The 15000-nt window shown below is 37.6% G+C and overlaps 1 protein-coding gene across 1 annotated transcript in view; it reads left to right on the top strand.

Moving 5' to 3' along the window:
• Nucleotides 1-15000, top strand: part of LOC135222792 (microtubule-actin cross-linking factor 1-like) — a 293750-nt gene that overhangs the window by 133258 nt on the left and 145492 nt on the right. The window contains 11 exon segments of the mRNA XM_064261077.1: nt 2025-2188; nt 3367-3441; nt 6165-6243; nt 6246-6282; nt 12100-12203; nt 12406-12548; nt 12752-12961; nt 13140-13397; nt 13583-13787; nt 14232-14360; nt 14709-14948. Coding sequence (XP_064117147.1) covers nt 2025-2188; nt 3367-3441; nt 6165-6243; nt 6246-6282; nt 12100-12203; nt 12406-12548; nt 12752-12961; nt 13140-13397; nt 13583-13787; nt 14232-14360; nt 14709-14948 — 1644 coding nt within the window.

Here is a 15000-nt window from a genome sequence, read left to right on the forward strand (position 1 = left end):
TCATCAAAGTTCAGCTTTTTATTCAGATTTGCCTATATATAAGTGGGATATCGAATATTCAGCATCATACTTCTTTGATGAATGAAGGTATTTGTATTCGTGTTGTCTAATTCTTTCATGTCATTTGAAGCCGGTGCATCAGAAACTGCAGAGCCTGGTCACGTTACACGTTGTTCCAATCGTCCTGTTGGTATAGGCAATTCAGTACGCCGTACCAGCCAACGTATTGTTTTGAAAGGTTTTCCAACGTTAACCTACTCGTCGTATCGTGTCATAATGCCGTATTCAACTGTAATCTTAAATAAAATGTCACGTAAGGAATTGCGTTCATATAAGTTGGTTAAATATAAATGACTTGTTTTTAGGTTATGATGATGACATATTTGTTGCGTTTTATCTGCCGGTGCTGTCTGCGATTGCCATAGCTTAAATGGCATTGTTTTTCTTTCCGATTTTATTGTCTTCATTCGTTTCTCTTCAGTAATAGTATTATTTTGTCTTTATGTACGGGACTTCTCAGTAAATGAACTGATAATAATAATAATATTAGCGAAAAGGAAATTGTCTTGATTTTGTTGACAACAAACTGAAATATCAGAAACTATTGACAGGGGTGACTGTCATAATTGCAGGTTGTTAGTCTGTTTCTTTTGTTATCATAGAGCAAGTCCCCCAACGCACCCTTTAGTCGACATCCTTTAATATGCTCTAAGACAGATTTTCTGTCTTGCTGCGTAGCCAAAAATATTTTAGTATCGCAAGTAGTATAGTTTATAATGTCTTGAAGAGAAAATTAAATATTGCAAGAAGAAATATTGTGAATATGTCGAAGGTTACTTGAAAATCATTTTATGAACATTTTCGTTCTTTGTAGTTCCTGGGAAATCTTTGAAACGCCTGATTCAATACCAAATCCTTAGTTCTTTGTTCCGTATAACCTTAGTGTTGTCAACGTATCCGTCTCATGTGTTTGCTTCTGTTTGTATTCGTTCGGAGAATGAGCCACAAAGAACCTCTCTAGATCTCACTTTATTTTTTTGCGTAAAGACATTTTCAGTCGTCACATCGTTTTCATGGTCCATAATTATGAATCCTTGATGGTTGCCAGCGAACATCCTTTTCGGGGCGGTGGGGATTTATTACATATTGATTTCTCCTGGACTGAGGTCCATATTAAAAGAGCCTCCATCAGAAATCCGAAGCATTATAGGTTTTTCCTCAAGATTTCGAAGTTTTGATAGTCCTTGTATATTTTGAACTGTTTCGTGCTGGGGTGGATACTCGATTGCTTGTGTTTTATTGGTGATTTCCTTTTTGGGAAAGGTTCAAAGCGTTTGTCAAGACAGAACCGGAAAATAGCCGAATGAGGTTAACGAACCTGGCTTTCTGAGTCACTTCTTGACCTCTGACCCCTCTGGGGCGTCATGAGCGAAACGTTCTCGACTGACTGAAATGCTTCGTATTTTTTTTTCTTTTTGCGTCTTGTTCATTATGATTTCACAGTTGTTTTCTTTGTTGAAGACTAAGACTTTTGACACGAACTTATGTACTTGTCTGCTTACAGAAATTGTTTGTGTAGTTTCAAAGATATCTAAAAATATATCACCACTTAAATTATATATTTTTGCCCGACGCGTTGTTTATAATAGTGTGTGTGTATATATATATATATATATATATATATATATATATATATATATATATATATATATATATATATATATATGTATATGATATATAGATATAGATATATATATATATATATATATATATATATATATGTAGATATATAGATACATATATATATATATATCTATATATATATATATATATATATATATATATATAGTAAATGATAAGAGAAAAATGTGTACTCTTAAGTGTATTTTGGAAATCGAATAATTCAGGTAATAGAGGCAACTCTACCTGCTTTCCTGCTAGTGGCGAATTGTTTTGCCTTTGGAAGAGAAAAGGACTAATAATCCGATCGATGTTCTCATTCCCTCCCCTTTATCTTCCTGCAGATTTCCGACATCATGGTTGGTCAGTCGGATAACCTCACAGCCAAGGAGGCTCTCCTGAGATGGGCCCGCCTGACCACCCACAAGTACCCCGGCGTGATGTCAAGAATTTCACCACCTCTTGGAGGGACGGCCCTCGCCTTCGTCGCCATCATTCACAGGAACAGGTGAGTGAGAGAGTGAGTGAGTGAGTGAGTGAGTGAGTCTTCCCCGCCGGTTTCCCTTCAGCAATGTCTCTCTTCCAGTGGTTACCTCTTCCTGTCAGCTCATGAGCATTTTGATCATTTTTTTCCCCTTTCTTATCATTTGGTTCTTATCTAGTTAGAATGATTTAATTGTTCTCTGTTGTTTTTGCAGTTTTAAAGGTATTCGTCAATATACACATTTTCCTTCTTTTGTTTGGTCCTTAATAGTCCAAAGAGGAATACGGTATCATTTATTTATTTAATTTCGTATTAACTCTTCTCCTTGAAAGATGTACATAAATTATGCGAAGGTTCTTACAGGCTGGAATCTAGTTGATTCATCTGCCATTGCAGAACGGTCTGTGAGAAGACACCTTTTTTTTTTTAGCCTCGGTGTAGTATTTCCAATTTATGTTATTCAGACTGTATATAGTAGATATATATGTATATATATATATATATATATTATATATATATATATAATTGAAATATTGTGTTGGATTTTCCTCCTCCTTTATATTACACTGGTTCCCTCACATTGATGGATGACTTCGCCTAATTTTTGTCTTGCTTTTATATGTTGAAAGGATCCAAGGCTTGCATGTCATTCCTCTGCTACAACTATGTATATGAAGTCCAAAAGTTCCTTCCAATGTCTAAACCTTTAGAGAAATTAACGCTGATTCTTATTTATGTTTCTCTTCTTCAACTTGAACCAGTTCATTGTATAGGCGCAAAACTGTGCATTAGAATAAAGAATAAAACTAAAAGCATTTTATAATTTGCTGCAGATTAAACCATACTGATTTTGCTTTAGCTTGTGCATTAACGTTTGATGAGGATGAAAGCATGTTCATTTTTTACATACTCTTGAAATAGCCATTTCTAATCCAGTCACCGGTCATTCAGAACTGTTGCCTGGCGTTCTCTGTAATACATTCGCTGGTCGAGTGCCTTGCAGGTTCGTTCACCAAAATGTTCGCTTTGATACCATCCACTCTTGCTTGTTCGCTACTTCTGACAATTTTGGTATTGCTGTTACGACTGTAACTCTTAGAATGCGTAATCCTTCTGGCGTGATGTCACAGACAGTCAGAAAGTACAGACGCAGTGTAGAGAAGAGTAATTGACATCATCTGTTGTTGTTGTTCCTCCTCCAGCGAAGTCATCCAAAGTCGAAGTACATCACGAACTGGCACGGGTACTGTCCAAGACAGGGCTTCCAAACCCGATCCGTAAGTTTGTTTTCATACCCCAAAAGTCCCCACGACATTCCCCTCCCTTCCCCTCCCGTCATCATCCCCTTTTCCTTGGGCCTTGTTAAAAGCAGATACTACTACTCCTTCCTTTTCCCCTCCCTTCGTCCATATTGTTTGTTGCTGTTTAGTTTGAATAGCTTACAGTGCACTTTTCAGCCGTGACAACTGAGTGGGGATTTTTGGGAGTCTGGTCCTTCGGTCCTAATGGCTTAGATTTTGCTTCCGTGGGGTGGCATCATCATCATAAATAATTGATTGGGAGGCTAAACTATAGTGTCTTGTCCATTTCAGTCTCTGATAGTAAAGGTTGTGGTGGGCAACTGTGTAAATGAAACTTTGTTCCTCTCTCTCTCTCTCTCTCTCTCTCTCTCTCTCTCTCTCTCTCTCTCTCTCTCGGTTTAGATCTCTCCCGATCTCATTCCGCTAATGTAGTGTGACTGTGATAATAATGATGATGATGGTGGTGATGATGAAGGGTAGTTTTAGCGTGACATGAGTTTATATTTGTGGTTACTCAAGTTCCACTTGCCTGGCTTCTGCTTCTTTTTGGAAAAGTCTATCTTGCTTCACCCTTGTACTGTACCTGAAGGTTTCAAGTTAGCCAAGCTATTTCCAAAGCTTCGACATTATTAGTTACATTTGTGCTGGGACATTAAAAATCATATTTATGCGAATGGTGTTAGTTCGGTTAGAAGTCTTTAGAGGTTCCCTAGTCATTAGACCGGAGGTATGTGAAGTAGTGATTTTCATTTTTTTTTTTTTTTTTTTCTAGGATTGTGTCTAGGGAAAGTATGTGGTGCGCATGTCTAGGTCCCACTGTTATATTTTTCAAAAGATTATTTAGCCTTAGGTATTTTAGAAAAGTGTGAGTAGTTGACATTCTCGTGTAAAATGAATTCAGTCAAATTTCCTGAACGCCAAGTTTATGTTGACGTTGGACTATAAACTATTTAGTTAAGCTTGAAATTTTTCATTTACTGGAGGATGTAATGGTATGACGATGATGGAAAAATTAAAAAACCGACACGAATCATTTAATCTAAAGAGAGTGGAAATTAGGAAAAAGACTCTCTCTCTCTCTCTCTCTCTCTCTCTCTCTCTCTCTCTCTCTCTCTCTCTCTCTCTCTCTCTCTCTCTCTCTCTCTCACAACTGTAAGGGCTGCCTCAAGCTTCAGACACTCATATAGATGTCATTCATATTAAAACTGTGATGCAGCGCTACCCCATAAGTTGGGAGTTGTTCCATGCTTTTAGGCGAACGAATGGACTTTGAGATCTGATGCTGCCTTTAAGGAATCATTACATTACGTAATACAGCTTTGAGGAAGACTTAAAATTGAAGGCCCTCGACTGCTTGGCTGTGGACAGATCTCATCCAGGAAATATGGTCTTTTGTCAAGCCATCCCATGATAAAGTTCAGTATTTGTAATTAGTAAAACATTCATATGAAGAGGGTACTGTTGATGTTTCCCGTCATAAAACAAATTCCTGTTTATCTTTTTAATGTATATATATATATTATATATATATATATATAGTATATATATATATATATATATATATATATCACCCTCTTATGCAAAATGATTAGCTTGCTACAAATGCTGAACTTTGTCATGGGATGGCATGACGAAGACCATATTATATATATATATATATATATTATATTATATATATATATATATATATATATATATATATTATATATATATATATATATATATATATATATATTTATGTGTGTGTGTGTGTAAGAGAGAGCAAGAGAAGGTCTTGAGGGTAGTAGTGTCCTGACAAGTGTGAAGTCATCCCTCCTCCAGTTTATCTCCTCTTAATTATTCTCGAGGGCAAATCCAAAGCCCCTCCTCCCAGTACCCCCACGAGTCCCGCGACCCAACCGTTGTGCCATGAGTGAGGCGCAAGGTCGCCACACCTTAGGTCCCGCATGTTGGCATGATTGTATTTGCACGACACGCTGGGTTTGAGGTTTCTGGCTTCCCTCTGTTACGGGGTTTTGTGTTGTCATACGGGATCTGTAGTGTGGTGTTTGCTGTCATGTTGTGGTGAGATCTGTGCACTTTCATGTGTTGTAAGTGCTTTTGTCCTTAAGTAAGTTCATATCATTTAAGCATTATATTAAGCGGATAAAATGTGTAACGTTAAGGATATTATTTTTACAGGAGGCCTTTCATTAAAGAATTGATTACAACTGATGCATTCGGCTGATGTCATTGCCTTATTCTTTATCAGTCTGCTGGAAGATTTAAAGTATTCATTTTCAAAGTATACTTTTTGTATTATAAGTAAGATTCACCTCAAGTTCCAGGCCAGTTACATATGATTAAAATTCACGATCGTTAATTTGTGCATATGTTCCAGGCATTGGTTAAAGACTAAAGTACTCGTAAGGCCTTTTTACTTTTATTGTTTCTTTAATTTCGCCCATCATTGAATCATTTATAGTTCCAGTTGATCAGTTTGGTATAAGAACACTGTCGCCAAATGTTTATGCCGTGACGACTGGCATTAATGCTCAGTAAGAATTGTGTCACGTATTATATTCTACACAAGATATAGATTTTTTTATTTCAGAAAATTATGTCTTATGTTTTTTTTTTTTATCTAATATGTCCCCATGATTACTTAACATACTTTTTAAAATGTTGTTAACGCCTCTGTGTTGATTATCCTTGCCCAGACCCGACTTGGTGGACTGGCGAGGCCTCCGTCAAAGAAACCCAAGAGAACGACTGGAAACTGCTTTCCACATCATGGAGCTGCGAGTACCGGAGTCACACGACTTCTCGACCCTGAAGGTATGAAGGATCTTTTGAAGGGCTTGAAGGACTCTCAGTTCACCTCCTTTTCATTTGTGTCTCTCTTCAGTTTGTCTTGAAAACTTAGCTCCTATTTTCATTTTTTCTCTCTTCTAGTAAATGCTCTTTGTAAACTAGTAGACTGTTATGTAAATGCGTTCACATTGAACAGTTAAAAACACCTTTGAATAGGGTGCTCATGCATGTGTGTGTATATAATTAACATACATACATATATATATATATTTATATATATATATTATATATATTATTATATTTAAGATTTAGACGTATATATATATTAATATAATATTAATTTATGTAAATACAGTTCACATGTAACAAATTAAAAATACATTTGAATAGGGTGCTCATGCGTGTGTAAATAATATGATATATATATATATATATATATATATATATATATATATATATATATATATATATATATATATATATATATATATATATATATATATATATATACTATTATATTATGTAAATACTTTCACATAGAACAAGTTAAAAATACATTTGAATAGGGTGCTCATGCGTATATATATATATATATATTTATTTATTTATTTATGATAATATATATTATATATATATATATATATATATATATTATATATATATATATATATATATATATAATGTATATAAGCGAATACCACCGGGAAATGATAGACAGGAATCCAAGCGCTTTCGTCTTTATTCAGACATCGTCAAGGAGCTCCTTGACGATGTCTGAATAAAGACGAAAGCGCTGGATTCCTGTCTATCATTTCCCGTGGTATTCGCTTATTTATGAAGTCACGTGCATCTACTGTGATTTTTTAAGCATATATGTATATATATATAAATAATGGTTTTTTGCCACGAAGGAAAAAATGAAAAAGCGAGATAGCCAAGTACTTTCGGTCCTGTTCGGACCCTTTACTGAGTAAAGGATCCGAACAGGACCGAAAGTACTTGGCTATCTCGCGTTTTCATTTTTTCCTTCGTGGCAAAAAGCCTTTATTTATACATAGCATCACGTATTATATACTTCGTGATCAAGTTATTCATGTATATATATGCAATCAAAAGATGAAAATGCAGAAAAGTGTGGCAGCATACCAAAACAACTTGTCGACGTGGTAAAACAGAAAAGGTATATTCAGTTTAGTTTGCCATCTCATTGCAGTGAGTTTCTTATACAAAATGCACAGACGTCATGAACGCTGAGGGTCTGTTGCTGTCTTGGTTTGTTGTGCCCTTCACTCAGTGAGCAACAATATCCCGAGAAAGAAAATCATATTGTGAGGATATGTTTCAATATAGAAGGAACAGAGAGTGTATTTAACGTGCAATCTGTAGGACGTCAGTGTTGCAGGATAGGTATGAAGCTGTGGTTGTGATGGACTACACGGTCGAGCCAGAAGGAATACGGGTCGAGGCCTACGCCCAAACCTACGCAATCCTCCCACACACATACTCGATAGCACCTTCAAGGAGGAGTTTCTGTTCCCTTTTTTCTCTCTACCACATCAGACAATTCCGCCCAGGTGTTGTGTAACCTGTGTGGTTTTACTCCCCATTTTATACTTTTAACTTCGTTCTCTTTCTTCTGTTGTAATTAGGCCTCTGTGTTATGTGGAAGTTAAAGGTATTTTAGGCTCGAGCCTTATGAGCGGAAATGCATAAAGAAATGCTGGTGCATTGAGATATTGTAGAAAAGATATTCGTACCTGAGACACTGTGGATGAAGCCTTGAAACTTGAGGTACACAAGTAATTAGTTTCTGTGCTGAAATAGCACATGGATTAAACACAGAATAAATTGAAGGAAAGATTTTAATTTCTCCTATGACATATGTTATATTAATTGAACTAATTATGACTACTAATTTCGTGAGAGGAGTAGTAAGTTGTTGTATTATCATTATAATTTACGGTATATGTGTATATATGTATGTGTATTTTTATCACATCACCATGATTCTTATACATTCATTGAGCTACAAATGTCCTTTAATATCCAATTCGCTCTACCCTTCTGTTAACATATATGAAAATATATTAATTCCGAGGTAAAGCGAATTGGATACTAAAGGACATTTGTAGCTTATTGCGTGTATGTTTGTATGTACACATTATATATATAATATATATAATCTATCTATATATATATATACTCTATATATAATATATATACAGTATAGATATATATATATATATCATATATATATATATATATATATATATATATATATATATATATATATATATATATATATATGAATGTCTGCATTAAGTATGCGCAGTCGTCTTCCCAAGAGCTCAGCGTTAGAAAATGGTCAGAAGAGCGGTGCCTTGTATTTACTTTTATTATCAGGAGTTCTCCGAAGGACGTTGTCAGGTAGCTGGTACACTGTTGGAGATTGCATCATGAATACTGATGGGGAGGAACAGCGATGCATCCTTTGCTTGATTGCATCCTGAGCAAAGTTGTCGATTGTTTTGAATTTCCAGTAGTGAGCTGTTTTTTGGAAAAAAGTACAGCTGAAGCTCTCGTCAGCATTTTAGCTAAAATGGTTTTTGGGTAATCGTGCTTCAATGTGACACCTGTACGTGCGCGAGTGTCTCAGACAACTTGTAAAGGTAAATGGGAGTTGGAGGTAGGGGGAAGATGAGAGGGGGTATCTTGGGGAGTCGTGAGGTGGGCGAGAGGGTAAGGGCGGTTCATTGCTTACAGAAGTAGGTAGGCGGTGAAAGAGCGAGACGCCTCTATGGGGACATTAGTTGACTGTTGTGCTTTTGACAGCGCACTTGCCGGGGGGGATTTGCATTCGGTAGCAGGATGCTATTCCTCTACCCGCGACGTGTTCATTATGTAATCTGTTATCCACTAAAGGTGTCTGGGGAAGATTTGATATCATTATTTTGAAATTAGATCCGTTATTTATTTATGTTGAATTTAATAAGCAATGCTAACGATTCAAATTGCATTGGTTAGGAATTTACGAGGAAGCAGTAGCAAAGTTTGTTTTTGAAACCTTGCTTATCTTATGTGGAGAAGAAAATGTGAAAGAAAGAAAGAAATAAGGGTTCGGCTTATGCAAGGTGACAGGAGGCGATGAGAGGCAAAGTCCTTTCGGTGATTTTCATCTCGGACATAAAAAAGAGAGTATTGTTGTAGTAGGGAATTTTGAATTTTGACTTCGGTTTATCGCAGATAGATTTTATAGTCGCAAATAGAGGGCATTTATAAAGTATCGCTGTTAAAAAGGTCACATCAACCCTTTTGGTGGCATTGTGACGTGACTGGCTTTCCTTGTTACGGGATAATGTTTCGGGTCATGTTGGGAGGTCCTGGGGAGCACTGCATAAAAGGTGGATTCCTGACTTTTATTATCGTGTGGCTTCAATATGGGAGACACTTTCGCTTTCCCTTGGACCTCTCTGCATCTGTTTAACACCTGATCCCTTTTCGTGTTACCTGATTCTCTGAAAAAACGGAGGCTTCTTCATTTGAACTGCTGAAGTAGTACGGTGTTTCAAGCGGTGTGTAGCGCCTTCGAAAGGGGAACTTCATGAGAGTTGTCAACTGTAGAAGAGAAAAGACCTCAGCTTGCACTGCTCTGTTCGTGTGGCACCATCGTCAAACAAGGCGTCAATGGTCATGAAGCCACAGCAGGGGAAACAGAATAAAAGGAGAATGACAACTTTCACTCCACCTCCATATTAAGTGGTTGATGACCCAGGGCCAGTTTTTGTGGTCCTCTTTTGGATATGGGGATGCTGAATGAGATAGTGTGGGTCCTAGGATCGTGTTTATGTGGTTTTCGACGGGTCTCACAATTATGAATTCCGAAAAAAAATCGCTTTGTGACTTGCATTTTGATCGGAGATTATTATATATAATATATATAAAACGGTAAACATGATATACGTTGTAAATACTGCATGCAGTCATGCAGTCGGGGAAGGGAAGATGTCTGTTTATTGTATGGACTTCACGCTGCTATTATAATTTATTCAAATTATGTCACGGTGATGTGATAAATAGTCATATATATATATATAATATATTTATATATATATATATATATATATTATATATATATATATATATATATATATATATATATATATATATATATATATATGAAATGCATGTATGTACGTGTGTGTGTGTGATGGGTGTACGCTCGCGCGTGAGGTTGAAATCTCAGTCACACTCTTGGTGCTGATTGTTTATCATTTGAATTGTTCTCGGTGGTAGCATGAGGTCTCTTCATTTGCATTGATCATCATAATTTGAGTAGTAGACGTGTTGTTGAAGTCTGTTTTGGAAGCCTTCCTGTCTGGACGGCTTATCTAGATCCATCTCGCAGTTTACTCCCCACCCAAAGCCACTGATCATAAATGAGGTGCTGAGGGACGCCGCTGAGTCTCTGTCTCTTTATTCGTTACGTTACGTTTTACGTCATACTCTCAAAAGCAGCCGGATTCTTGAAATGGCTTCTGCGTGATTTGTTGGTGGATGGATCCAAAGAGGACAGGTTTCTGACTTGTAAATTACAGTTCTATTATTATAGTAAATTTTCGAGATTTATAGTCTATAACTTTCATGTGGTGAACTTAAGTATATCTTAGCTTAACCAGACCACTGAGCTGATTAACAGCTCTCCCAGGGCTGGCCCGAAGGATTGGAAATTATTTTTACGAGGCTAAGAATCGACTGGTTACCTAGCAACGGGACCTACAGCTTATTGTGGGAGGCGAACCACATTATCTCAACAGAAATAAATTCCTCTGATTCCACGTAACCCACTCGTCCAACGAGAAACTATGTGATGACGTTGCAGATTGGAAAAGGAACAGGGGCATGCCGATGAGGCTTATTAGGAATAATATGACGAAAAGGGAAAAACCAGAGAAGATATTGGTGCGTTAGCAATAAAATGAAGAGAAAAACAAAACCTGAGATGTTGGTGACATCTTCAGTTTTGACATTCACTCGTTTTGGATAATATTGTTCGAGCCTGCTGCTCCTCTCCAGATATTCGTATCAATAACACTAATTGGATGTGTAATAACATTTTGTGTTGATGCTATACTGTTTTGATGGGAATTCTTAGATGCACAGATTGCGTCATGGTCGTGGAAAATGGAAAGTCATGTATTAGTGATAACCATGGCTAGTCACGAGAAGTTAAAATACTTTACATTTCCAATTCTTTGTTTCAATCAAGTTATCACTTGAGTTGTGGAATAGTCTAGCCTCAAAATTATGTTTGATGCAACTTCTTCAAATTTTTATACAGAAGTCTTTTACCGATATCAAACTTCGTTCTCATCCTGAGTTTAAAAATTTTTGGGAGGAGAGAAACATTGCAGGGTACTTCCAATGACTAACTGCTCTACCTAATTGGCAAAGATAACAGTATGCGAAAAGTTGTCTCACACCTGCCCTGTTCCGCCTTGAAGTTGAAGAGGATCCCTTAAGATTCCTTGGAAAAAAAAACCGAAACGATGTGGTCTTTATCCTGCCACATTTATTTACGGGGGCACTGTGTGAACTATGGGGAATTTTTTTAGTAAATGTTACCATCATTGTATTTTTTTGTTGGAGGGGGGGGGGCCGGGGTTCAGCTATGGCGAATTTTGCCTTACCGTATTTATATCAAGAGAGAACATTTTAAAAGTGAAAGGAAATTGAATTAGCCACTTGAATTCCGTTTACTGTCGCAATATTTTGGGTGATTAGAGATAGGCTTCTTGATTATTGTTATCTCAACTGACGAATTTTTCTTCTTGTGTGTTGCAGACGTAGATACCCCAGAACCAGACGAGAAGTCGTTGATTACGTACGTTTCGCAGCTTTATGAAATTTTCCCAGAGCCACCTTCTATTCATCCACTCTTTAATATTGTAAGTCAGGGTTTCATTTCAGCATGAGTAATGCAAAATACTTTCATTTCCTTGTTTTTATATAGCGTTGAATGCCCTTGACAGTTTGTGTTATGAGCTTCAGCCTCCAATACCAAGCAACCATCCAATTGCTTTGTTATTAAAAAATAAATGAATGATCAAGTTTGATCAGTGCTGTAAACATGAAATATTTTGTGCGCAGGAAGCCCAGCGCAAACTCGAAGAATACCGGGAAATGGCCACCACTCTGTTGCACTGGATTCGTGAATACATCACCATCATGAAAGACAGGAATTTCCCCTCTAACACCATCGAACTCAAAAGAATGGCCCAAGAAAGCACAAGGTGAGTCCAGATGATATTATTATTATTATTATTATTATTATTATTATTATTATTATTATTATTATTAAGTGTATTTTGGTACTTGGCAGCCATTATGAGGCTACTTGAATTAATATGTGAGGACGCAAAATGGTTTATCAGTCATCAGATCCTGTTTATTTTATACGCTTGCAATATGTGGTTATGATTGGTTTCGTTTGCAGATTCAGACAGGAAGAAGTTCCACCCAGATTGAGAGACAAGAACACCTGTCAAAGACTTTACCGTGATATTCAGAAACTGCTTGACGGCAGCGGCTTTTTAGAAGACGAACTCGCCCCAGAACTCCATTACAACAACGTCGATTCTGAATGGAACAAACTCATGTCTCTCTTCCAGGAGAGGGACGACGCCCTCCACGATTCCCTGTCCGGGTGAGTTCACCTAAAAACACTTGCGAATTCTAGAGGGCTTGTATGACTTGACCCTCTAGTGAAATGGCAATGTAAAATCCGAACTGAGGTGAAGGGGTTTCCTGTTGATCATTGAGTTTCATATTCATATATATCATATTTATAAGTTATGTTATTTTGATTTGCCGTTCCATTCCAGTGCCGACCGCCTGCAACGCCTGGCTGAGAAGGTTCACCGAGAAATCAAGCAGACCGAAGTGACTTTGGAGGAGGTCGAAATCCGCATTGAAGACGAAGCCAGGAGGGTCGAAAGGCTTCACCCAATGGATGCCAAACGAAACTGTGATGCCCTGGACGGAGAGTTGGCTCAGTGTGAGGATACCATCAAGACCCTCCACTCGGATGTCAAGGTTCTCCGGGATGGGCACTACCACGAAGCCCCCATTCTCCACAAGAGGTATTGATTCTCTCTCTCTCTCTCTCTCTCTCTCTCTCTCTCTCTCTCTCTCTCTCTCTCTCTCGTATTTTTCCCGTCTCAGACGGTTTGTTCAGCTTGTTACGAAAATAAAATGGTGCTTTATACGGAGGTAATAGATTGCTAGTCGTACTTTGTTGACATTACGTATGTGTTTGTCTCTTCAGGGTTGTGAAATTAGAGGAGCGTTATGTAAGCGTGAGGACGCTTTTCGAGAACCGCCTCTTGATCGTGTTGAACAACAGATCATTTACGCAGCAAGAATCCTACACCACGACCAAGCGAATCGTCGTCTCCGAATCTCGACTTGTCGAAACGAACGAACACTTCAGATTCCTGCAGGAATGCATCAACTGGTGCAAAGATAAGTTGGTGAGTTCGGGGACCTTGGCTGTGCATGACTACTGCAGCAGAAATACATTTTTGTGAAGATGATTTCGCCTTCTAGGGTCATGCATGCAGAGGAACCTTTAACTTGAGCTGAGTGAAAATGTAAAATGACTTACTTGTACTTCTGTCAAAAATCTCGAGAGTTAAATTTGCTGCATTTTTATAACTCATTTCAGTCATTAGTATTATGTAAATATCCTTTTTCAAATGGGAAGTGTAATTATTGTCATTCGGCGCAAACAGTAAGAAAAACAACTTCTTAGTTTGCATCGTTTTAGGTTAGAATGATACTGAAACTTGTGTTAAATTAGAAAAAAAATCGTTTGGTACATTATTTACCTAAGAATATTTGCACACAGGCGCAAATATCTTCAGGTTCTTGTGGTCTCAGGTCTTATTGACACATTGCGTCATTTCCCTTTTCAGAAAAAGTTGAATGACAGCGAATACGGCAATGACCTTGCAGCTGTGGAGAAGGAGTACGAGAGTCACCAGAAGGAGCACAAGATCATCCATCAGTTCCACACCAATGTTGACCAGTGTGCTCAAGCCGAGGTGGGTTTCAGTCAATACTCCCCGTCTCTTTCTTGGTTCTGATTCATCATCTTTCAATGACTCTTCTACTTTTTATTTTATGCAAAAGCCAAGTTCAGATGCGGCACCGCATGTTTTGTTTATTTTGGACCGAAGCAAAGTCCCAGCGTAGTATATGTGAACATTGGACTCGGTTGTATGAAATCGAGTTTTTGTAAACATGACTTTATGCTTTTATGAATTAATTCTGATGTCCCAGGTGTATGAAATGACGTAAGCCATTAGTATTTATTATACGAAGAGTGTTTCAAATTTTTGTGTAAAAGACATTTTTCTTATATTTGTAACGCCTTTTTTTCTTTTTCGTAGAATAACTTTAGCGGTGAGGAACAGCAGGTCTACATCAACCTTCTTTCCCAACTTCGAAAGATCTATGCCGAGTTGCTTTCCCTTAGTAATAAGCGCGTCTCCGACTTACACAGCCTTCTAGACTTCCTTCAAGCAGCCACTCAAGAACTCATTTGGCTCAACGAGAGAGAGGAGCAGGAACTCAACAGAGACTGGGCCAACAAGTCTCTCAACATCGTGGACGTTGAGCGCTACTATGAGGTAATCGAGGAAAGAACATTTCGTTGACTATGTATACCTACCCAAAAGTGGC

Source organism: Macrobrachium nipponense, chromosome 8, assembly GCF_015104395.2.
Source record: "Macrobrachium nipponense isolate FS-2020 chromosome 8, ASM1510439v2, whole genome shotgun sequence".
NCBI classification, from domain to species: domain Eukaryota; kingdom Metazoa; phylum Arthropoda; class Malacostraca; order Decapoda; family Palaemonidae; genus Macrobrachium; species Macrobrachium nipponense.